This window comes from Vipera ursinii, assembly GCF_947247035.1.
Source record: "Vipera ursinii genome assembly, chromosome: 1".
Classification (NCBI taxonomy): Eukaryota; Metazoa; Chordata; class Lepidosauria; order Squamata; family Viperidae; genus Vipera; species Vipera ursinii.
This window is the reverse complement of record NC_139512.1, coordinates 335673540-335697489: the sequence shown is the minus strand read 5'-3', so window position 1 is coordinate 335697489 and position 23950 is coordinate 335673540. Positions and strand designations below refer to the sequence as shown.

Sequence of the window (23950 nt, the reverse complement as noted above, 5' to 3'; positions counted from 1 at the left end):
CTAAGATTAAGGCGGGGTTTCTCAAAGTCCTAATCACTTGGCCTTCTTTTATTGGGTTTCTACAAATAATTGCTTCAAAGACCTGGATCTTCTTAGTCTTTGAGCTGTCACTGGGACTATCCTTCTAATTGTACGGGATGGAATAGATAGGAGTTTCAACATCAAGCTGTAGGAAATCTCCTTGTCCCTTTCTGGACATTGACTAAGATTCTGTTGATTGTTAGAGGCATTGAGGGCCTCCTGGAGCAGGCACGTGAGTGGGAGCAAGCAGGCGAATATGCCAGAGCTGTGGATTGCTATCTCAAGGTGCGGGACCCCAGCAACAGCACATTGATGGAAAAATGTTCCATGAAGGTAGGAAATTGCTCAAGGTTCACCTAACCTTTCCTGCTTACGGCCCTTGAAGTCAGTTGGAGGCATACAGTGTAATGAAGGAGAGAAATGGAGAAAAATTGGGAATGGAAAGAAGTGTCTGGGGCGGAATTCTTTGGGCAAGTGAGACTTCCTAAATCAGTTGTACCTCGGCTTCTTTCATACATTAAAGCTAAATTTGCCTTTTGATGGTCGTTGTTCGGTTGCTCTTTTTTTCCAAAAGTTCAAAATTACCATTCCAAATTGTCTCTGATGGAGTATCATAAGCTGTAAATCATTACGACAGGAGTCTCTGCAGCAAGAAGAAGACTGTACAAGGGAACCTTCCTTCATTTGTGAATGCTTCTTTTCGTGTCAGGCAGCTGAACTTTCTATCAAGTTTCTTGGCCAGCCTCGGAGCATTGAGGTGATGCGGACAGTGGGACCCCAGCTGGTCAGCATTGGAAAGTTGAGCGTGGTAAGAGCAAGCCTCTGAAAGGCAGTTTAGTCTCACCTGTGTTTGTACAAAAAAAAAATTTCCCCAGTATTTTTTTAAAGGTTAGAAAGAGGACAGAGAGGATAAAAATGTTCCAATAAAACCTTTTCTTTTTAGAATAATGAAAGAAATGATACATGTTTTCTTTTATAATAGGAAGACTTTTATGTATACAGGTGGTTAGCTGCGCAGTCGTTCTCTAATGCTAATCAAAAATGAATTTCTGTAACCAAGAGGGCAGTGAAAGAAGGAAAATTCAGTTTCTTTGAAACTGTTAGTTTCTGTGAAAAGTCACTTTCTGTGACTGACGTTTGCACAGAGGGTGGTGGATCTGTTCTTGACTAGCCTCAAAGCATGGAAGGAGCATAAAGGAATGCCAAAACCAAAGTTTTAAAAATCTTTAAAAGTAAATTCAATTATTAAAAGTAGCCATTGATGAAATTAGACTTTCACATTTAATAAATAGTCCGCATAATTGTATGCGGAAACACGACATACATATTCTCCTGCAGGTTTTTAACTTAGCAAAGTGAATTGAAATCAATAAAAGTGTGGCATGCAAATAAATACCGCACGTATTTTAATTTTTCCCAACATTTCCACTTTTAAAAGAGGTTTTTTTTTCCTGTAGTTTCAAAATTCCTGGGGAGCTTCTCTCTTCTCAGGCCAGACGTGCAGTGAGCCTACACCTCCTCTGTACAGTTCTATTTTGATATATCAACAAATTTCTCATTCCTATCCCATCCTCAGGCGGTAGAGCTATACCTCAACCTTGATCTAATCAAGGAAGCCATCGATGCCCTCATGGAAGGGGAGGAGTGGAACAGAGCTAAGTGTGTGGCCAAAGAGCTTGACCCCAGGTACTGCAGTCTACTTCTGAGAGTGGCTTGCAAAGAATACACTTTGAATAAGAACCTATAATGCTGTTTATGCGGAAGGCTGTCGGTTTCTCAAGCCTACTGCTGCATCACCTAATTACTAAGGTGGTCACCTTATTACTAGGACAGAAATGACACACTCTCTTTGTGGCAGATACGAAGAATACGTGGATCAACACTATAAAGAATATCTCAAGAATCAAGGCAAAGTAGATTCGGTGAGCAGGAATCTTGAGTGGGGTGAAGGGGAAAGTGGGGGGCACTGACAGTTGGGAGACAACTTAAAGTGAGTAATTTGAAGAACCTTTACATCTATATAAATAAAAATGAGAGAGATTTTTGAAGTGCAGCTTAAATTGAATATATCTTGTCATTCTTCTATCAGTAATTATTTTGGAGAATGTTTAAAAATTGACTGGGTAGTCAAAAATCAAAGGATTAGGGGGAAAAATCAGGGCAATTTAAACCAAAACTGTTGGCAGCTGCTTTTTACACAAAATCTTGGTGCAGGCCAAATATATTATTTGGCAATTCTAGAAGGGGACCAGAGAATATCAGATGAGGGTATGTGTACAATCCAGGTTGGTACTGCTGTCTCATTATTATTTAAGTCAGGGGTCCCCAATCCCTGGTCCATGGACCGGTACTGGGCTGCGGCATGCCAGCAACCGGTCCGCACAAACAAGGAAAGACCCATCCATGAGATGCATGCAGAACACAAAACCACGCACCCTCCAGTCCGTGGAAAAACCTCTCTCCAAGGAAACAGTCCCTGGTGCCAAAAAGGTTGGGGACCTCTGGTTTAAGTGACTGACTTATAGCTGATCTCTCTTTGACAGCTTGTGGGCGTGGATGTTATGGCTGCCCTCGATATATATGTGGAAAGGGGGCAGTGGGAAAAGTGCCTGGAGACAGCTGCCAAACAGGTATGTGAAAGGCCCAAGTGGTTCTTCTACAAAAGGAACAAAATTGTCACAAAGGCTGACCACCCATCTAAGCATCTTAGTTTCCCCCAAAAGCTGTCTAGAACATTTGAGTTTGGTGGATCTATGAAAACAAGAGAATTGAGCCCACCTTCCATTCCCCACTGCTTTAGTTAGGGGTCAAAGATCTGTTTGCAAAAGGGGACTGAAAAGAAATTGTCATTCAACTATGAAAGCCAGTTTGGTCTAGTTGTTAAAGCACCAGAGTAGAAAGTGGGAGACTGTGAGTTCAAGTTATGCCTTAGCCATGAAAGCCAGCTGGGTAATCTTGAGCCAGTCACTCTCTCTCAGCTAAATCCATTTCATAGAGTTGTTATAGGGAAAATGGGAGGTGGGAAGTGTGTTGGATATGTTTGGGGCCTTCAGTTATTTGTAAAAATAATAAGAGCAGCATGGAAATTTTTTATTTTTTATTTTAATTCCATTTATATCCCGCCCTTCTCCGAAGACTCAGGGCGGCTTACAAGCTTAGCAGTAGAAATAAATAACAAGCATGAGATGGTTATATAAACCAAATGTATGTATGTATGTATGTATGTATGTATAAATAATAAATAAATAAATAAAATATCCACGTAGCTATCACCCTGCTAGTTCTCCAAAATAAACCAAATGTATAAATAAAAGTAAGGGACGCGGTGGCTCAGTGGGTTAGAATGCTGAGCCTGTCAATCAGAAGGTTGACAGTTTGGCGGGTTGAATCCCGAGTGCTGCGTAGCAGAGTGAGCGCCTGTTACTTGTCCCAGCTTCTGCCAACCTAGCAGTTTGAAAGCACGTAAAAAATGCAAGTAGAAAAATAGGGACCACTACGGTGGGAAGGTAACAGCGTTCCGTGCGCCTTTGGCGTCTAGTCATGCCGGCCACATGACCACGGAGATGTCCTCAGACAAGCGCTGGCTCTTCGGCTTTGAAACGGAGATGAGCACCGGCCCCTAGAGTCGGAAACGACTAGCACGCATGTGCGGGGGAACCTTTACCTTTACCTTGGACAGAATGCAAACAAGGCAGGTTAGTTTTTTCCACTAGGAAATGGGAAACACTAAAGATATAGTCACCTAGAAAGGAATTCTCCTGTTTCGCCAGGTCATTTCTCATAATGGAAAACTGCTATTTGTTTTATTTTTGTTGTTGTTGTTAGTAGCAAAGTCGTGTCCGACCCATCGCGACCCCATGGACAACATTCCTCCAGGCCTTCCTGTCCTCTGCCATCTTCTGGAGTCCACTTAGGCTCACGCCTACGGCTTCAGTGACTCCATCCAGCCACCTCATTCTCTGTCCTCCCCTTCTTCTCTTGCCCTCAATCTTTCATTTGTTTTATACTTTTCCATATTATTTTCTTCCTCTTTTCGCTTCTTATAGAACTATAAAGTGCTGCATAAATATGTGGCTCTTTACGCCACATACTTGATCCGTGAGAACTGTTGGGACAAAGTCTTGAGCCTCTATATCCAGAATGGTGCTCCCGCCAATGTCCAGGTAAGATATACTCCCACAGGCTAGGAAAGTTTGCTTGCTCCTGTTCATAGCAAAGCTCTTCCTATATTTTCTCTTCAGAATTTCAATATTTATAAACGACTATTTATGGAGATGGTGAATGCAGCCAATATGAATAGGCCAGAGGCTTATCACAGCTGGGCTGATTTGCGGGACGTGCTCTTCAACCTGGTGAGTAGAGCTTAAATATATGTACGATATACCATCGATTGTAAAGTGCCTGAGCTTCATTTTACTCCTCTGTGATGCTTCTAGTACCACACAAGCGTTTTCCTAAAAAAAAGCTACAGTGCAATATATCTGTGTGGCACCACTCTATATTTTCAGATAAAAGCAGATTTTTCATTATTACCCAATCTCTTTGGTGGAGTGAATATATATGTTTAGATGGCCGTAAATGAAACCACAATCTGCTGTTTCTTTTTTAAAAAAAATATATAAGAAAAAGGTCATTTTTCCCAATTTCAAGTGATTAAGAATCTAGCAAACTTACATGATTCCCTTTCTTATAGTGTGAAAATTTAGGGAAATCAAGTGAAGCCAATTCACCAGCTCATGAGGAGTTTGAAACCATATTGCTTATATCCCACTACTATGCTACACGATCTGCAGCCCAAAGCATCAAACAGCTGGTAAGAGAAGGATGGCAATAGGGCAAAAGGACTTAACTGGTTTACTAGTCTTTGGCTCGTTCCTGAACCCTAAATTTCTTACTATTTCACTTCCCTCTGCATGGAGTTCTGATTGCATTATCTTTGAAAAAGATACAGTATTTGCCTTGTTAGTTCAGCTTCAGATTTGGATGGCTACAGAATCTGTGGATCTTGTGCAACTGGCAACCAAGTCTTTTTGTTTAGGTTTGCCAGTCATGAAAGAATAGTTCTTGTGACATTTTGGTTCTTAGCTAGTTTGTAGCTTAATTTTCTCATGAGTCCAACTTTCAGAACTTTTCTTTTTTAGATTCATTGTATATTTCACTTTGCGCAAATATCAAATTGCAATCCTGATATCTTGAGTTCCTTTTCTGAGACTTTGGAGGGAGCGGGCGACTCTCTCTCTTAACTTACGAGGTATAATTACAGGTAGCATGTTTAAAAAGAATGCAAAGGTGGGGCAACTAACTCCACTTGAATAGACTAATTTTGTCTGGAAAAAAGGGCCTTTTCTTAAGAATGGAAGCTAGGAGGCTGAGTTTGAGTTTGTGGTTTTTTGCCCCCAGGAAACTGTGGCAGCCAAGCTCTCCATCTCTTTGTTGCGCCATACTGAGATCATTCCAGCAGACAAGGCCTTCTATGAAGCAGGGACAGCAGCTAAGGTGAGGAGCAGCAAGTTCCTGATTGTAGATCACATTCAGGTAGCTTGGTGGGGAAATATTTATTTATTTATTTATTTATTTGTTTGTTTGTTTGTTTGTTTGTTTGTTTGTTGAATTTATATACCGCCCTATTCCTAAAGGACTCAGGGCGGTTCACAGGGCAAGTTAAAAACAATACAAAAGAGAGAATAAAATTAAATTAAATTAATACAGCCCACAATTAAGATAACATTAAAAATTAAAATTAATTTAATTTAATTTAATTAATATAACTTAAAATCCCTCAGTCCAGGCCAGACAATTCAAACAACCAAGTTTTTAAATCCCGGCGAAACGAGCGAAGGTCGGGGGCAGTCTGAAGCTCCATCGGCAGTTCGTTCCAAAGGGCGGGCGCACTCACAGAGAACGCCCTCCCCCTGGGAATCACCCGCCGGCAATCTCTGACTGGCGGAACCCTAAGGAGGCCCTCCCTATGGGCGCGCACAGGACAATGGGAAGCTGATGCTGGCAGCAGGTGCTCCCTAAGGTAATCCAGACCCATGCCATTTAGGGCTTTATAGGTCATCACCAGCACCTTGAATCTCACCCGGATACCTGTCCAACTGCCGCCAAATAAGGCAACATGGGGAAATGGGCAGTTCCTTGTATGCTTTATAGAAATGGGACAAACTTACACTGACTTCCTGAGGATTCCACTTCTTACATTCAGAATCACATTTAGATTTTTAACTTTCAAACAAGTGATCTCTAGAAAAACTGTAACAGAATTAAAACATTTTACAGTATAACAATGGCCAAATGATCGAGAGAACTGAAGCAATGTATTTACGATGTCAATCCAGATGGATTCTAGGCAGACTCTAAGGAATTACAGTAATTGGATTCTTGATTATGATAAAAGGAAAGATGGCATAAATGCAATTGTATACAGCACTAGTAAAGTGGAGAAGAATCATTGTTTCTCTCTCAAAATATTAGACTCATAGTCATCCCTTTAAAGTTAAATGGCGCCAGATGATTGACCCAGTGCTCAGTGAAATTGTGGAATTTGGTTTCATACAGTGTGGCAATGTCTGCCAATTTAGGTACCTTAAAAAGGGGATTAAACAAAATAATATATGGTGATATCTATAAACTTCCCAATTGAAGTGACCTTATTTTTTACAGGTCTTAGAAAAAAACTATTGTTTGTATCATGTTTGGCAGGCTTTATAGTTGCATCTATCAGATTACTAAATCTAATGAGAACATTAGGTTTTCAAATCTTCATCTAATCTCACATATAAATGTGAAGAATGTGATTATTCATCCCATTTCATTCTAATTAAACTTTTTTTTTACAAAAAATAGTACTTTTGTGGAACACTATTTCCAATATGCTACTCAAAAGTCAAGCAATCTTAGCTTGAAAACATTTGAACACTCCCCCTGGTTGATCTTTGCCCATCAGGCTTCCGGGTGCTGCACCAGCCTCGGGCTCAGGGTAGGGGTGGTGGAGTGGCAGTTGTTGCAAGGGAGACCTTATGTCCGCGGGAGGCCACCATGGTCCAGATAGTCGGGTGTGAGTCCCTCCTCCTGAGATGTGGTCCCAGAGCTCAGTTGGGCTTGCTGCTGGTGTATGTTTCACCTAGACACGTGGCAGCAGCCCTGCCTGAGCTTCTCGATATCCTCTCAGGGTTGGTGGTTGAGTTCCCCAAACTTATAGTTTTGGGTGACTTCAACCTACCATCCCTGGGGGGATCATCTGAGTTAGCTCGGGAGTTCATGACTTCTGTGACGGCCATGGACCTGAAGCAGGTTATTCTGGGCCCAACTCACGGGGGGGGGGGTGTCACACGCTCGATTTGGTTTTTCTATCCGGACGGTGGTTAGATGATCTGGGGGGGGGGTTTCTCCAATTAATTCACCCCTGTCATGGACCGATCATCATCTCCTGCGGATGGTCTTCCGTTTTGCCACTCCCTGTCGTGGGGTTGCTGAGCCAACAAGATGGTTCCGCCCTAGACGCCTTATGGACCCTGAGCGGTTCCAAACGGCGCTTGGGCCCCCACCTGCCTCCTTTGCTCACAGCTCGGTCGATGCCCTAGTGGAAGCCTGGGAAAGGGCAGCCAGAGGCACTCGACCAAGTTGTACCCATGCGGCCTTTGACCCGACGCAGATCTCAACGGGCCCCATGGTTCTCTATGGAGCTCCGCGAGATGAAGCGTCGGAGACGGGGCCTAGAGAGCTGTTGGAGGTCCAGCCGATCCGAATCCGACCGGTTACGACTAAGGTCGTTTACGAGAACTTATCTTGCAGCGTTGAGGGTGGCTAGGTCTAACCACTTTGCCACCCTCATCGCGTCCGCAGATAATCGCCCGGCCGCCCTGTTTAGGGTAACTCGCTCCCTTCTTAATCAGGAGGTGAGGGAGGAACCCTTGCAGGGTCGAGCCGAGGAGTTTAGTCGATTTCTGTCGGACAAAATCGCTCGGATCCGGACCGGTTTGGACTCCGACTGGGCAGAGTCTGACGAAGAGGATACAGGCGGCCTTGTCGATTTAATCTGGGAAGAGTTCGACCCTGTGACTCCTGAAGAAGTGGACAAGATCATGGGGAAGCTGAGCTCCACCACGTGTTTGTTGGACCCGTGCCCCTCCTGGCTGACTTATGCAGCCCGGGATGGGACACGAGGCTGGCTCCAGGCAGTGATTACGGCCTCTTTGAGTCAGGGTAGCTTTCCCGCCGCCTTGAAGGAGGCGGTGGTGAGACCCATCCTCAAGAAGCCTGCCTTGGACCCAACAATTTTAAACAACTATCGTCCGGTCTCCAACTTTCGCTTTTTAGCGAAGGTTGTTGAGAGCGTGGTGGCGCAGCAGCTCCCTTTGTTCTTGGATGAAGCTGATTACCTAGACCCGTACCAATCGGGTTTCAGGCCCGGGTACAGCACGGAGACGGCATTGGTCGCGCTGGTGAATGATCTCTGGCGGGCTCGGGACAGAGGTTGCTCCTCTGTCCTAGTCCTTTTAGACCTCTCAGCGGCTTTTGATACAATCGACCATGGTATCCTGCTGCGACGTCTCAGAGGGTTAGGAGTGGGAGGCACAGTTCTCCAGTGGTTCTCCTCTTACCTTCTGGGACGTTCGCAGTCGGTGTTGGCAGGGGGGCAGAGATCGACCTTGAGACCTCTCATTTGTGGAGTCCCTCAGGGATCGGTTCTCTCGCCTCTCTTGTTCAACATCTATATGAAGCCGCTGGGTGAGATCATTCGTGGTTTTGGAGTTGGGTATCACCAATATGCTGATGATACCCAGCTTTTTATTTCTACCCTAAACCACCCCAGCGATGCCCTCGACGTGATGTCCCGTTGCCTGGAGGCGGTCCGGGTCTGGATGGGGAGGAACAGGCTTCGACTCAACCCTGACAAGACTGAGTGGCTGTTCGTGCCGGCATCCCGGGAAATTCCAATTATTCCATCATTGGCCATGGGGGGTGAACTATTAAACCCCGTAGATAGGGCCAGCAACTTGGGGGTCCTTCTAGACTCACAGCTCTCTTTGGAAGAGCATATTGGAGCTGTGACTAGGGGGGCCTTTGCCCAGGTTCGCCTGGTGCGCCAGTTGCAGCCCTATCTAGACCGGGATGCCTTGCGCACAGTCACTCATGCGCTCGTGACCTCTCGTCTAGACTACTGTAATGCTCTCTACATGGAGCTGCCCTTGAGGTCCACCCGGAGACTCCAACTTGTGCAGAATGCAGCCGCGCGAGTTGTCTTGGGAGTTTCCCGATACTCCCATGTTACACCTTTGCTCCGTGAGCTGCATTGGCTACCGGTTGCTCTCCGGGTGAGGTTCCAGGTGTTAGTTATGACTTACAAAGCCCTTCATGGCATGGGTCCGGATTACCTACGGCAACATCTGCGGCCGGCGTCAACTTCCCTCCGTCCATTGCGCTCCCACAGAGAGGGCCTCCTCAGGGTGCCGCCGATCAAAGAATGCCGATTGGTGACCCCCAGGGGGAGAGCGTTCTCTGTGGGCGCGCCAGACCTCTGGAACCGCTTACCGGTTGGGCTCCGGATGGCCCCCGACCTTCGCTCCTTCCGGCGCGATCTCAAAACATTCTTTTTTGAACAAGCTGGCCTGGTCTGACGGGATGGGGTTGGTTTTTTAAAACTAGTTTTAACTTTAATATGTATTGATTTTATGGGCATGATGTTTAATGGCTTTTTAATTTTTGTATTCGATTTTTATTGTGTATTGCCCTGTTCACCGCCCTGAGTCCTTCAGGAGAAGGGCGGTATAGAAATCAAATTATTAAATTAAATTAAATTAAATTGTTGTGTTGGAAATGAAAACAGTGTTGACTTTTGGCAAGAATTGGGAAAGATCGTTCTAGATCTAGTTCATCCTTCTCTTTTATCTTTCCAGAATGTTGGTTGGCAGAACATGGCTTTCATCTTCCTGAACCGTTTTCTTGATTTGACTGATGTGAGTTTTATCTGAGACGCTTAAGATTGGTGGGGAGGGAAAAGGACTCCATGTTTTTCTTTCTGATATTATTTGCTCTCCCAGGCAATTGAAGAGGGCTCCCTTGATGCTCTAGACCACTCAGACTTCCAAAATACAGATATCCCTTTTGAAGTGCCACTGCCTGCCAAGCCTCATATCTCAGTAAGTTGTTTTCATATGCAATTTCAATCCATTTGTATTTTGAGCAGGAGAGACAATATTTCTAAGAGGATCTCTTGGAAATGGATAGCCCTTGGCAGATTCCCAATCCAGTTGACGCAGGCACTTCCATCATCCAGCCCTAGAGTATTAGCACTGCTGCCACTTTTCATTCATTCTTAGTGCCCTATATGTCTATCCGTGCTAGGAAGAGCAGCGTGAGGAGATCCGTGACTGGGTTCTCACGGTCTCCATGGATCAGCGGTTGGAACAGGTGCTACCACAAGATGAGCGTGACACTTACGAAGCCTCTCTGGTAGCAGCAAGCACTGGCGTGCACTCCCTACCCTGCCTCATCACAGGTGAGCAGAGAGAGCACTGTGTCATTTCAGCATGGCTAAAGTTATAATGGAACATATTTCATCTTCTTTCCTCCATAAGATTTTCAAATGGTGCCTCTCCCCACATAAACTTGCGACCTTTTTCTGACCCTATTCTCATCCACTATGGGAGAATAAGGGGAGAAACAGTCTTTTATATTCTCCCATAGTTATTCAGACAGTCCCTCTTCTAAACTCCTGACATAAAAATATATGGTGCTGCTTTGCTTAAAATTCAGAAGAATGTTAAACTTACTTCTAGTCTGCATTTGATTTCTTTTAATACCATGTTTTAACTAAAGACATTTCTCACTATTCAATTTTTATTTTTTGCCTACTGTATTTATATTTTAGCATTTACTTCTGTATGTTATCAGCTGTAAGTTTTTACTTTGAAAGGTTATCATTTTAGGCATTTCATATTTTTAAAATGACATCCACAGTTCTGCCTAGTGATGAAATTTCTTCACTGAAGAAAGCTAATTTGTCCTGGTTGAATCCATGAGTCTATTCATCGTAATCTGCAACAACTCTACTTCTCTCTAGTGCTTTTTAAAATAGTTCATTGCATTACAATAAGCAATAAAAAACTAGACAAACAATTATGGCATTCAGAATGAATTAATCTCACTAAAAGGATTACTCACAGTCTTTCAAAACAAAGGTATAATAGTCCCAAAGGTGCTTTGGGATAATCATGACCTGGATGACTGAGAATTTCCATAGACAAAGAGACAGAGTAAAATAATAAAACACAACAAGGGGCCAAGTGACCTTTTGACAAGCAAGGTCAATGGGGAAGCCAGATTCACTTAACAACCATGGCAAGAAAGACACAGGGCAAAACTCACAACTGTCTTGTTTAGCAATGGGAATTTTGGGCTCCATTGTGGTCGAGAACTATCCACACAGTACTAAGGCATTCAATGTTTAAAATAGTCCAAATTAATTTCAAGTGTTATCAAGAAGCTATCCTGAGGTTCAACAAATACATAGAAAGATTTTGTGTTTGCCAAAATTTGAAGAGAGAAATTATTTGCCGGGCAGGAACTTGCTCCTTCAGCTGAGGTTTACAATACGTGGGGCTAAAGCTCCAGGTCCTCTTTATGCCCTTTCCATATGTCTTGTTTTCCTTCTCCCCACTCAGGCTATCCTGTACTGAGGAATAAAGTGGAATTCAAGTGTCCTGGCAAAGAGGCAAACAAGGAAAGCTGGAACAAATTTTTGATGGCAGTCAAGGTGAGGAAGAGAATGAAGGTATAAGAAAGCAAGCTAGCAATCATTAAGTAGAAGAGGGCACAGGGCAAGAAAAGTAGGCAAGCTTGCCTTTTAGCCTAAATCTGTAAACTTTGAACTCCGCCCTAGCTTTGTTCATGCTTCCCTTGCAGATGTCACACAGCCCCCCCTGCCAGGATGTTCTCAAGTTCATCAGCCAGTGGTGTGGAGGGCTGCCCAGCACCAGCTTCTCCTTCCAATGAGGTACCTCAGCCAGAGCCTTTTGTTAAGTCTTCGACCCCCTTTAGATATTTATTCTCCCATATTAAATATCTTGTTTATATAATCTATTGTCTGGGCTTCTTTAATGGATGTGGCATTTATAATCCATATGTCAAATGTCCTGCAACTCTAGAGACAGGAACTCAAAGGAGATGACAAAAGATTTATTTTATTTTTTATTTATTTTATTTTTATTACATTTATATCCCGCCCTTCTCCAAAGACTCAGGGCGGCTTACAAGATAACAGTATGAAAGGGGACACTGCAGAAAATTGTGTTATAGTGGTCATGCTGCATTGGAACAAAGCTCACTTTGGCACAGGATTACATTTCAAATGGAGCCAATAGGCAACTGCCTCCAATTTGTAATCATTTGACCTGTGTGAACTATATGTTGAAGTTTGTGGTTTTATTTCAAAGGATCTAAAGGCATTAGATGAGGAAGACACTTCTAAAGACTCTCTATATTCTCTAAAAGCCAAGCAGGGTCAAACCTGTTTGGTACTTGGAGTTGAAGCTACTAAGACATTTCAAGGCTAAAAGCTAACTTGGGTTTTTTTTTAAAAAAAATAATCCTTCAAGAAAGCATTAATGAATGAATTCATGAAGGCATCAGGAGTTGAGTTCGATTCAGAGACTTTTACCTTGACCTGAAAACAGAAACATCCATAATTAAAACTCTAATAATGGTAACTGTAGTCTATAATATATACTATGCAGGAATTAAAGGAGGGTGATCCACTAATAAAAATTAAAGAACAAGACTATCAAGGATAGTCTAGTAGCATTCTGATGCTACTTCCCAAATTGCCTGGGCCCAAGGCCAGTTGGAAAAACAAGCTTTTAAAGCTTCCCTAAACAACAAAAAAATTGGGACCATGCAAGTATCAGGGGAATGCTGTTCCAAACGTCAGGAAGAACACAGAGAAGACACATTTCTTGAGGTTCCCATTAGATGGAGATTATTTTATTGATGGTTCATGTAGAATGCCAATCCTACTAGATTTTACAATATAGGTTAAGTACAATTGGAGAAAGATGGTGGTGTAGCTATCCATGCCCTAAGCCATGTAGCCGTGATGTGTCCACATATACAAAGATCAAACTTGTGCAAGGCATGGTATTCCCTGTGTCACTCCCTGTGTTCCATTCCTTGTGGAACTGGAAGTGGAACTTTAAAGAAGCAAGATAGGAAGACTTTGGACTTTGATGTTAGAGAAGATTCCTGAGAAAATTGTGGCCAAGAAAACAAACCAATGGATCATCAAATCAACCCAGAGTTCTCACTTGAGACACAAATTATCCTATTTTTGACACATTATACAAAGACCTAACTCTCTAGAGAAACTCCATCTCTGAGAAAGGTGGTAGGAAAGAGAAGATGACCAGCAGAAAGTCAATGGACTCAGTTACAGTACTAAGGAATGCACCTTTGGGGAGTTCTGGAAAAACTGGCATAGATTGCGAGGGAGAATATGTGATCATTAGGAGTCAAAAATAATTTGATCAATCAAAGCTATGTAGATAACTACCAGTATCATGAGTTGCACTGGGAAGCTAACTGTAAAGACATGACTGGTACATAAGATATAAGCATCCTTCTGGCCATGGCTTCCACTTGCTTCTTAAGAGATGCAAATCTAGAGCGAGCTTCAGAATACATTCTTTTTTTCCCTCTGGGGAAGTGCAACACCATCCAGAACTAAACCTGGTAAGCTATTGGAAATAAAAGAACTTGGAATCCCTACCCATAGTGTTGCTGGGGTTGAGTCCAAAGCTGCTCATTATTCAGATCTTAACAACCTCCGAGCTATGAGAGAAATGTAAGCTGGTTAGCTGAAGCTACACATTTTCCCGATCTGTTATTGTAAGTCAGGCTTTGGAAGCCTTATCTGTACTTAGGAGCTAGGGACTTGGCAGCACACAAGAAAACAACAGCCAATTGCCGGCCATCTACACAACAATCAACCAATAGGAAAGCACCACATAAATAGGAAGCACAGAACAGCATAAAGCGCATATTCTGGTAGAGGGAAGTTCCCTGAGGATGGGTTCCAAGATGAGTCCAAAAACTCAGAAGACTAAACCTTTAGTCCCAGTGACAGACCCAGATTAGATCTTGCAATTACTCTGGGACACATATATTTGCCTTCATTCATAAAAGCAATTCTCTCAGCACTCTGTGGAAGGTTTTTTTTTCTGTTCAACATAGAAATTAAATAGTGGAAGGTCTTCAGATATCAACCTACATAATAATATCTTAGTTCTAGGCTCCAGATGTTACCTAGACATAAAATGTCTGCAAATAAAAACAAATTCAGAGAACTTGCACAACCCAGAAACTAACAATATTTGCTATAGAATATAGTTCCTAGAAACCAAGGGAGCATTTTTCTTGTCTTTTTAAAACAAAAGCTGGCTAAAATTGTGAGCAATTTTTTGGTGAATAAGCAGAAGAGAAAATTAGGTTCAGATTCAACCTGGATACAGTCAGTGGATGAGATAATATCTTTAAAAATATGAAAGCAGAGTTCAAGAAACTTCAGGAATACAAACAGCCCAACACCAACCACTAATGCCCTTTCCCAGTGAGCAGGAGATTGGATTAAGTGGCTCTTTTTAACTGTGATTCCGATTCCCAGATTCCAATCACAAACAGGTTGCAGTTAATTATTTACAAAACAATTTATTAAAAATAGGAACAGAAATGACACTTGGAACAGCTCCAGCACAGGAAGGGTTGACTTTCTCTGATAAACTGGCCCCAAGCCTGCAGGCATTATTAGATAATATCCCAAAGGAAAGGGTGGTTTAACATTGCCTTTGCCACCCGCTGTCTTGAAGTGGAAGTTCACCTATCTACTTCCTCCATTGACCAGGGGGAACCCTCACACCTCACACCACACAACAGATGCAGCCAAGGATCCTGGAATGCAAGGCCGGTGCACGAAGCAACTGTTGAGAAGGAGAAGAGTTCATCTGGAGGGGATAAGGCCATGGCTCTGGGGCTAGAGAGCGCGTGTCTAATGTGGAGGTCCAGCATGGGATGGGACAGAACTTAATTTCTCCATCCCCCCCCCACCCTTTTAAATAACAAGACAGACATCTGTGCTGTGCAAAAAAAAAACACCCAAACCTGTACAATTCAAGCAAAAGAAAACTCCATGCACGTGAGCCCAAAAAGAGGGAGGGAGGGAAGGCCATTGGCCACAGGGAAAATAATACTGACAAGGCACACAGCCCTCCCCTCCCACCTTGCCCCCCTGCCTTTAAGACTGGCAGCGATTGTCTGCAGGACCTGGCTACAACACATGCGGGAGGCACATCCAAGCTGGCAACAGTGGTGGCAGCGGCTTAGAGTAGTACCCTGCACAGATGCAGAGCAGGTACACCCGCTAGCAGCAAGATAGCCATTATGATGACACAGTGACAGCTGCCAGTGCCCCATTCCGCGAGTAGAAGAATTTGTTGAATGCCTCTTCAAGTAAACAGCTAAGCCGGCTTTGATCAGCCTAAAAAAGAATGGAAGAAGCACCGTAAGATAACCTACCCCTATACTCCTAATGAAGTTCCCCAGAAAAAAAAGAGAAAATAAGTCTTTTGCGAACAGGGCTGAAACCTACCTCACTGATGAATCCTAACTGAACCAGTTCAGCTGCCAGTTCCTGAATATTGTCACCTAAGGAAGGAAAATGAGAGGATCGGTATGTTTCCTGTAAGATGAAAAAGAAAAGAAGAGAAGGGCATTGACTTACTGGGCAGCAGGTCACAGCTCAAGTGTCGATTCAGTTTGTCTTCCAGTTTCAGCAGCAGCGTCAACTGAATGAAAGGTGGGGCATAGAAGAAAAAAAGAAAACTGCATTTTCGCCTTCATGTGTTTTTCAACACTAGGGTACAATTTCCCCCCCCCCAAAAAGGGAATAGGCCATTGTAAGGCAAATGCAAGCCCTAGACTGGTATAAGTCACCCAGCCTAAGGCTGATACATACATGGTGCTTCACACCCTCCTCCACTGATTCAATGTTGCATTGCATCAGCAGCACCTGGAAATTACAAAGGTGTGTGAGAAAATGAGGCTTGGCTATTATTGGCCAAGGAGATGGGGATTAGGGACCAGCCACTCACTTTGCGAGTCTCCACTTCTGCTGGCTCTGGTGTTGGAGTCTTTACTGATGGGGGGGCAATGGGAGATTTCACCACCTCTTGCTGTGGCTGCTGAGGTCGGGGCAGGCCGAAGGCAGTAAGTGGATAAATTCCATTTCTGTGGAATCACAAACGGAATAACTCAATTCTATGTATTCTATGTCGGGTTGGCTTGCCCAGGACACTAGCTTCAGTAAGAGAATCCCACTCAGAGCCCTTACAGGAGAAAGGAACATACCTCACATCTTCTAAGAACTTGTCTAGTTCCAGCGCTGGGGACTGTGAGAATCTAGGGCAAGGCAGAGCACCAGTTTAGCCTTTACAGCATAAGTTCACACCCACCCTTTAATGAGCCAGCTGTCAATTGCCTCCCACTCCAGGTAAAATTCTGCTGACCCTCAATTCATTGCATAGAACCAGAGAAACACTCGGTTCCAAAACTCCACCTGAAATCTCTCTCCCCCCCATCAGTTTCCAACTATTCAAACTCACATCATACGGACACCATCACGGTCAGCGTGGTTGATTTCAGCCAGTACAGCGCTCATGTCCAAGTTCTTGGTCATTTCTTCAAGTGCATTCTCAGGGATCATGTCTATCACAAAATAAAAGGCACACATTATCCTATTTGTCCTTCACTAACTCACTGTTTTAACCAGTGGTTTCCAAAACATGTTTTCCACTTTTCCCTAAAGAATTTTTTTAAAAAACTGAGATTAAAAAAGCAGATTTAAGAAATTCAACAAAGGACTAACCATCTCATGAAGAAAGGGGGGGGGAGGAGCATGGCTATCCAGAATGCTGTACGTGTACCGTAGAAATTTTAAAAATAACACACAAATGAAATCATGGAATGAAAATGATTTGAAGATGGAGATCTAACTATTCAGTATCGTGAAAATTTAAACAGACTTTAAAATTATGTTTTAAAAAGATTTCCACCCGAGGAATGAACATGTTAAATTCAAACTGATGCAGAATTCTAAATGTTGGTACAACAAATTCTAACTTCACACATATACTGAGGGAACCTAAATGGTTATAAATATTTTAATTTTGTACCAAAAAAGGGCATTAATACTGATAGCAATATAACCTTCTACAAAAAAAAAACTATTTTTAGTTTAGAAAAAAATGAAAGCCAGCTGAATGACTCTGGGTTAATCTCTCAGTCCAACCCAACTCATAGGGCTGTTGTCGTGGGGGAAATAGGAGGACGATGTTGTGTTGGATATGTTCACCGCCTTGAGTTTATTTATAAAAATAATAAAGGCAGGATACAAACAAATAAAAAACAAAGGACAGGGTAGACAAGTGCAACAGGAAGATTTATAAAATTGCACATTTGTAGTAGTTTATATATTCTTATCAGGATATTTTACATTCTAAGGAAGAGGTTGATCTCACTGAGGTAATAGACATTACCCTAGCTAATTTAATCCTTTTAACTGAAATCGCAACTTGATACTCCAGGGATAAACTACAATGTCTCTCTCTCCCCCCCCAGCAAATTATTTTAGGCAATGTATTAATATTTCTGTGGTTATTAGGGCTTTTTAGCACTATTCAAAAGGAAGAGAACTGGACTGAAGTCCATCCGCGTTTATGTGTTTTTCACATTTCTGAACCACACACCTTCCACATTTATGATAGTGGAAACTGAATCTTGAGAAAGTAGGATGCTAATATTAGACAGTGAGGCATTAGGAGAAGACATGTGAGAGCATCCAAAACTCAGGATGATCAATCTCGCTTAGATACAAAGGAAGCTATTTTGAACTTCTCTGTTCATCTTGGCTGCCTCCTTTTAGTAGATTTGACTTTTTCTGCTTTGTAATTTCATTTTGGGGTATTTTCGGATATATAATTGTTAGATGTTTTCGTGCCAGCCATGGCAGTTCCTTAAAAGGTCACCAGATGGGAGCAAAGAGGCACCTTTGCTCGCACTGGTGGGTCAGGGGCCTCCGGCCCATGCAGCCCCATTGGAGAGAGTTAATGGCCCTCCAGCCCCCTCACTCTCATTGGTAAGGGAGGGGCTGGGGACCCCCATAAAAACCTCTGCACAGGGGCTGCTCTTTAGCTCTTGTTCTAGCTCCCTTTGGGACTGATCCATGGGCTCAATCCAGGCATGGGTGCCTCCATGCCAGGGAACTCTTTCTCTGCTTTATATCGAAATAAAGCTTCACCTGATTGCATCCCTGCGTGCTGCCTTTTGCTTGGAAGCGCCTCAACGAGCCATCAGTCTTGTGAGGCCTCTCACAATTATGATGTATTAGTTACTGCGCTACAAATACATTTCATAAAAATATTATTTTTACACACTAGCGAAGGGTTTTGTCTTAGCAATAGTCCCAAGACTTCAGTTGGCTGTACTCACGCTGATGGCCCACAATGCAATGGGCTGCCAAAAGCTTCAGAGAGGGTACTTCAAACAAAGCCTGATGGAAGAGAAGCTCACGAGCTGTGGGTCGTTTGCTAGGTTGTGGCTCCAGGCACTTCTGAATGAACTCCTAGAAAGGAAAAAGGAGGCCAGATTTTGTGCTACTGTAGTCCTGAGAGCTGGGAAAAGAACGGAAGAGGAAAGCGAGGAAAAGAATCGAGGACAGTCTTACTCGTTGTAATGGATCTTCTAGCAATTGGATGGCATTGTTAATCGCTTCTTGTGGCACATAGGAAGATTCACCATTTCCCTGGATCTCCAGCACTGCCATCTATCAGGATAGAAAGAGATGTCAATGGGTGATATCTTTAGACCGCCACAGACAGGTCCACCATTTGTCAGAAAATTTTATCAGCCACAACAGAAAAATCTTTCTCATCACCCTATATGTGAATCAAAAGAAACAACTTTTATCTTTCCACTAGATTAAATTTACTTTCAACCAAGAAATTGGTTTCATTCCAATCATTTAATTTTACTACTCATTATTCCTTCAGACAGGAGCACATCGGGGTGCTAAGGAATTTAGAAACAGTCTTAGTTGTAAGGGATCAAGAGGAAGAAATAATGGAATCCTCTTTAGGTCTGTTCTCCAAACCCTGAAGCTAACCCTGAGTGAGGGAGATGAGCTCGACAGAAATATGTCAGAACAGTTGCCTACACAAAGAGGGCTAAAACATTCTATGAGTCCCAAGAAAAGATAACATTTGGAAGAAGCTCAGGTAAACGATTCACTGAAGTACAGATAGTTCAGTTCAACAATAATTGGGAATAAGCAGCGAGGTTGTAATCTGCAATGCCATGTGACTGTGCCAATTTACAACAACAGCTCTAGCTGTAATAATTAAGCAAATCCCACACAGGTGGTTAGGTGCAACATCACAGGACCACCAGCTGCAACCTCTTGCCAGATTCCCCATTGACTTTGCTTGTGGGAAGCTGGCAGTGGAGGTTGCAAATGGTGATTGCATGACCACAGGATGCTCCAACTGTCTAAATTGCAAGGCAATTGCCAAGCACCCAAATTACAATCACACAACTACAGGGGGATGCTGTGATGGTTGCAACATCTAGGACTGGGCATAAGTTCATTCAGCACCACTGTAACTTCAAACAATCACTGACTGAATGGTTGTTAACCAAGAACTACCTGTATAAGAAGGAAGATAAAGCACAGTCCAATTTGCCAGGTACTCTTAACATGGAATTGATTTCCTGGTCCTGTGTACAAGTGGGGTGGACGCCTTCATATACTAATTGTCTTCTACTTACCTCTAACGCACACATTCCAAAGGAGTAGATGTCCACTGCTGTAGTCACATGTGCAACTTCTGGAACAAAAAATAATGATCAGAAGTTATCTCTAAGGCAGAGAGAACAGACTGAAAACTTCTGCTGCAGTTAATACAGAACTGCAGGTCCCAATACCCTCATAGTCGTACCGCCATACTCTGGAGCAAAGAAATGGAGGTTTTTCTGCTCCTCACGACAGGTCTTCACATGGTTGTTGATGGTATCTGGGGCAACTATAAGAGAACAGAATTGTAGGCAATCAGAGTCCATGCCTCTCTTTCCTTTCTGGTGTTTGGGACTTGAGGCAGCTTCCACCTAGTTCATCTCTGCAAAGAACCCCAAACAAAAGAAGCACTGCTCTTGTCCGGCCTCCCCAGCTTTCAGGCAGCACCACATCATAAGCGAACTCAGAAGCAAACAGAGGGATGCCTACATTCTCTTCCAGAAACCCCAGGTCTTTTCTGCATCAACTCAAAGCCAGGCAAAGCAATCATCTCATCTTTCTAAAGAAACATACATGAGAAGAAAGTAGATTCCGTATGTGTATACACACACACACACACACACACACACACACACACACACACACACTATTAGAATAGGTGAGCAGCTTTTGTCCATTGATGACAGTAAAAGAGCCCATTCTCTCTAACAATTTTATTCCGGATAGTTGCACCAAGCCACTATTTTTCCAGGCAGACACAGATGCAGGCAAAGCTCAAAGTAGATCCCAAAATGCTGATACTTTACCCATCACCTTGCTGTCTTATGCAAAGAAAGCAACTTCCCAATAACATGCCCAATTGTTCAACAACACTTACCCCCTATCCTTTTCACAACTTTCTCAGTTGATACCGCAAACAAAGCAATGCTTCTGGCAGCACCTGGACATTTATAATTTCTTTTAAAATATATTTAACCTGCTTATTAAAACAGTCCCTAAATTGACCAATAAATAAAGATAAACAAAGTGGTCAGTGAATGACTATCACAAATTCTTAAGAAGCTCTTGGCACACCAAGTCTCATTCTAGCCAAGATACAAAAATCATCCTGAGAAAATTTGGAAACCAATAAAGATTCACTGTGGACAGGGTATAACTTCGGTAGACATAAAGAAAAGAAAGAAAAATCTAAGCCACCATATTATCCATACAGAACTGTTTGTGTGCTATGTTCTTCCAATATTAATTAGCTCAGTTAAAGTCCTAGCAGATGCCTTTAGACAATGTGCAAAGCTTCACTTTTTTTTGCTTTTGTTTGTGTGGCTTAGATATTCTGCAAAGTTAACCTGTGTATTTAGTTTACTGTTGTTTATGTTACAAAGATCCAGGAAATGGGTTAATTTATTAACTAAGATACATGTATTGTAGAAATCCAGTCTTAGGCTTTAGGATGGTGCAAGCTAATTCACTCTATTTAAGCAGTGTTAGATATTTTCGTTCATGCCTCACCTTTTGGTAAGTGAGAGGAATAGACTGAAAATAACAGTTCTCAAAAGCTGTTAGACCTATTGACATGACAAAAAATCAGCATGCGGAAGTCAAGCAGCAGATGATGCTTTAAGACTAATGAGAAAGGATAACTGATGGAAGAGAATATTTGTAGCTCAGGGTTGAACTGTGGACTCCTTGGTGCTCTGAGCTTGTAGTTTTTTTTTTACAAACTAGGTAACATCATCAGTACGTCAAGGGAGTGGGGTTTGCTCTCATTTTATATACTAGTGGCTTGCCCTGTCAGAGTTGGTAGGAGGGGTCTTGGTGGTTCCTTGATTAGGCTGCTGTTTATTGTTAGCATTTTTGTCTGAGTTGGTAGTTTCTTGATTTTTGGTCTAGTTTCTTGATTTTTGGTCTAGTGTTAAATCTTGGTGTTATCTCTATTCATCTGGGTGTTGATTGTTGGTGAGGAGATGTTTTGGGGTTGTTTCCTTCTTCACTTTTTGATTGTCTCTTTTGAACGGTATGTAGATGTTGTTTATGTATATGTAACCTGCTGATATACCAAGTTCAGAGAGCACCAAGGACCCCACACAACAGAAAATATACTGGCAGGACCAGACTAAGCCTGTATACTTTAAACCACAGCCCAGAATAAAATTGATCTAGTAGCACCGCTAGTGCAGTCAAACAAATTAAAATATATATTAGCTTTCGCTTAATGTCAAAAGTCTACTCTCTAATAGAGTAAACGTATTTCCAGATATTTGCTCCCGTTTGAAATTTTCCTGCAATATGTTGCTTTTCTTACATCTATATACTTTCTGCATCAACCAAAAATCTGGTAAATGCTTGAAAATAAGTTGAAAAAGCTTTTTACCAGGCTAGCCTTTTTAGGTCCTCATTAAATAAAACTTTTTTCAGAATTTAGCTATAGCTACCAGTTATCATTGTTAGAAATATGCATTCCATGTATGTACTACATTATCAAAATAGAGATGGATGTAAATAACTCACTTCCCGATATTATTACAATTATTTATTATATTGTTTAATTGCTTGCTAATAATTTAAATTTATTAGCCGCCCACCGCCAGTGGATTCTACTTGTTAAACAAGTAGTACTGCAGGGCATTACAATTATTTTGGTATAAACTTTCATGTACACTAAGAGTTCTTCATTAATACTATATTTGATTATTATTAATTTTATTATACTTCAATTTTCAATTTCTTTCTATAAAATTATTCGTTTCTTTCATAACTATCTTTGTGTTCATTAATGCTAAGGTTTTCACATACTTTTAAATTAATAAAACTTCACTGGCGTTTTTCAGTATGTCAACAGTTAAAACAATATGTACAATGTAACCAATGCATATACTCTACTTCTGGGTGAACTCACTAGTAACTCCATCTCTTAACACTGCTTAAGGACTAATAAACGATTGTGGATTTTTAATGTTGTAAGCCACCCAAAGTCACCGCATGTGAGTTGGGTAGCCATGGACGTTTGTTTAATAAAATAAAAAATATATAATAATGTATTGTAAATATGCTACTTATTTTAATAAATGTAGGCTAGGTTCATCATATCTCATTTTGCTACTGACTGGGGATTAAGTTATAACTGGATTCAGGAAGTTTAAAACTATATTATCACTTAGCATGATGTGTAAACCCACATCACGAAACGGAAGAAATCCCATCTTCTTTCTATCATGTGCACAGCTTGAGCAAAAGAACAGCGCTCTTCATGCTGCCTCCTTTTGGCAGCCATCACTCCCCTCTCAGTGCGTATGGCATCTGTTTTTTGAAATCGTCTGAACTTCCTAGACCAAGGACCGCATGGACCTGGTACAAGGTTCTTTTCAGTCCTCATTGTTGGACATGCAACTATCCCAAAGGTTGGAAACAAGGACACAGGCTCATCAGCAGCATCTCTCTTCCGTCCAAGCTTTTCCTTTCTTTTAATCAGTCCCCGAGGCCTCTGTCTGCCAGACTTGCCTAATGTTTCACCGGAAGTTCACCTTCTCTATGCTCTTTCCTGGCAACCTGTCTTCTTGTTCAGTTTCAATCGCTCTGCCAGAAACAGAAAGGCTTGCTTACCTATTATACCTAGGCGCTGGGATAGGGAAGGCAAGCCAATCCCCAAGAAATCCTTCTATGTTGAAGGGAATTGAATAGTTCCAGAATAAGAACATTCAAAGCAGAGCCTAGAACTAGAAACCCCCAAAAGAATTCAACGTGTTCCCTAAACTGGACAACATTTTAGCACTCCTGTAAGTCTCACCCGTTATCCCTAGAAATAGTTGGCCACAGCTCAGGCCACAAGCAAGCAGCAAGCCAAATCCCAGTCGTGGCCGCAAGGGAGGGAGGTGGCAGCCACTCCTCAGACAAGAGCAGTTCACATGCAGAAGGAAGCATGCAGCAGGACAGCAGAGAAAACACAGACCAGAAATGAAGAGAAGGGCGGGACTCCTCTTCAACCAAGAGCCAAGGGCAGGCGCAACTATACTAGAGTCATAAGCAAGGGACACTGAAGGGGAAAAAGGAGCTTTTGTATATAATACATACATATATATATACATATATGATGCC

General features: G+C 42.4%; 2 protein-coding genes across 5 annotated transcripts in view; one reads left to right on the top strand and one right to left on the bottom strand.

Moving 5' to 3' along the window:
* IFT172 (intraflagellar transport 172) overlaps window positions 1–12195 on the top strand; it is a 32136-nt gene extending 19941 nt beyond the window's left edge. The window contains exons 35-48 of the mRNA XM_083376097.1: window positions 225–354; window positions 731–829; window positions 1598–1707; window positions 1880–1943; window positions 2565–2651; window positions 4068–4184; window positions 4263–4373; window positions 4715–4834; window positions 5422–5517; window positions 9921–9980; window positions 10065–10163; window positions 10369–10522; window positions 11688–11779; window positions 11929–12195. Of these exons, the coding sequence (XP_083232223.1) occupies window positions 225–354; window positions 731–829; window positions 1598–1707; window positions 1880–1943; window positions 2565–2651; window positions 4068–4184; window positions 4263–4373; window positions 4715–4834; window positions 5422–5517; window positions 9921–9980; window positions 10065–10163; window positions 10369–10522; window positions 11688–11779; window positions 11929–12018 (1429 nt within the window). The 3' untranslated portion in view covers window positions 12019–12195. The remainder of the gene's footprint in view (window positions 1–224; window positions 355–730; window positions 830–1597; window positions 1708–1879; window positions 1944–2564; window positions 2652–4067; window positions 4185–4262; window positions 4374–4714; window positions 4835–5421; window positions 5518–9920; window positions 9981–10064; window positions 10164–10368; window positions 10523–11687; window positions 11780–11928) is intronic.
* Window positions 12196–14704: 2509 nt separating this feature from the next.
* Window positions 14705–23950, bottom strand: part of NRBP1 (nuclear receptor binding protein 1) — a 24132-nt gene continuing 14886 nt past the window's right edge. For 3 of the 4 annotated variants that reach the window (XM_083348866.1, XM_083348867.1, XM_083348868.1), the window contains 11 exons: window positions 20064–20147; window positions 19894–19952; window positions 18794–18892; window positions 18559–18691; window positions 16674–16776; window positions 16420–16470; window positions 16164–16299; window positions 16028–16081; window positions 15794–15857; window positions 15662–15717; window positions 14705–15550 (listed from right to left, as the gene is read on the bottom strand). In XM_083348866.1, coding sequence (XP_083204992.1) covers window positions 15452–15550; window positions 15662–15717; window positions 15794–15857; window positions 16028–16081; window positions 16164–16299; window positions 16420–16470; window positions 16674–16776; window positions 18559–18691; window positions 18794–18892; window positions 19894–19952; window positions 20064–20147 — 938 coding nt within the window. In that variant the 3' untranslated portion in view covers window positions 14705–15451. Of the gene's footprint in view, window positions 15551–15661; window positions 15718–15793; window positions 15858–16027; window positions 16082–16163; window positions 16300–16419; window positions 16471–16673; window positions 16777–18558; window positions 18692–18793; window positions 18893–19893; window positions 19953–20063; window positions 20148–20735; window positions 20799–23950 lie in introns of all 4 variants that reach the window. The other variant, XM_083348869.1, reaches the window with a different exon arrangement.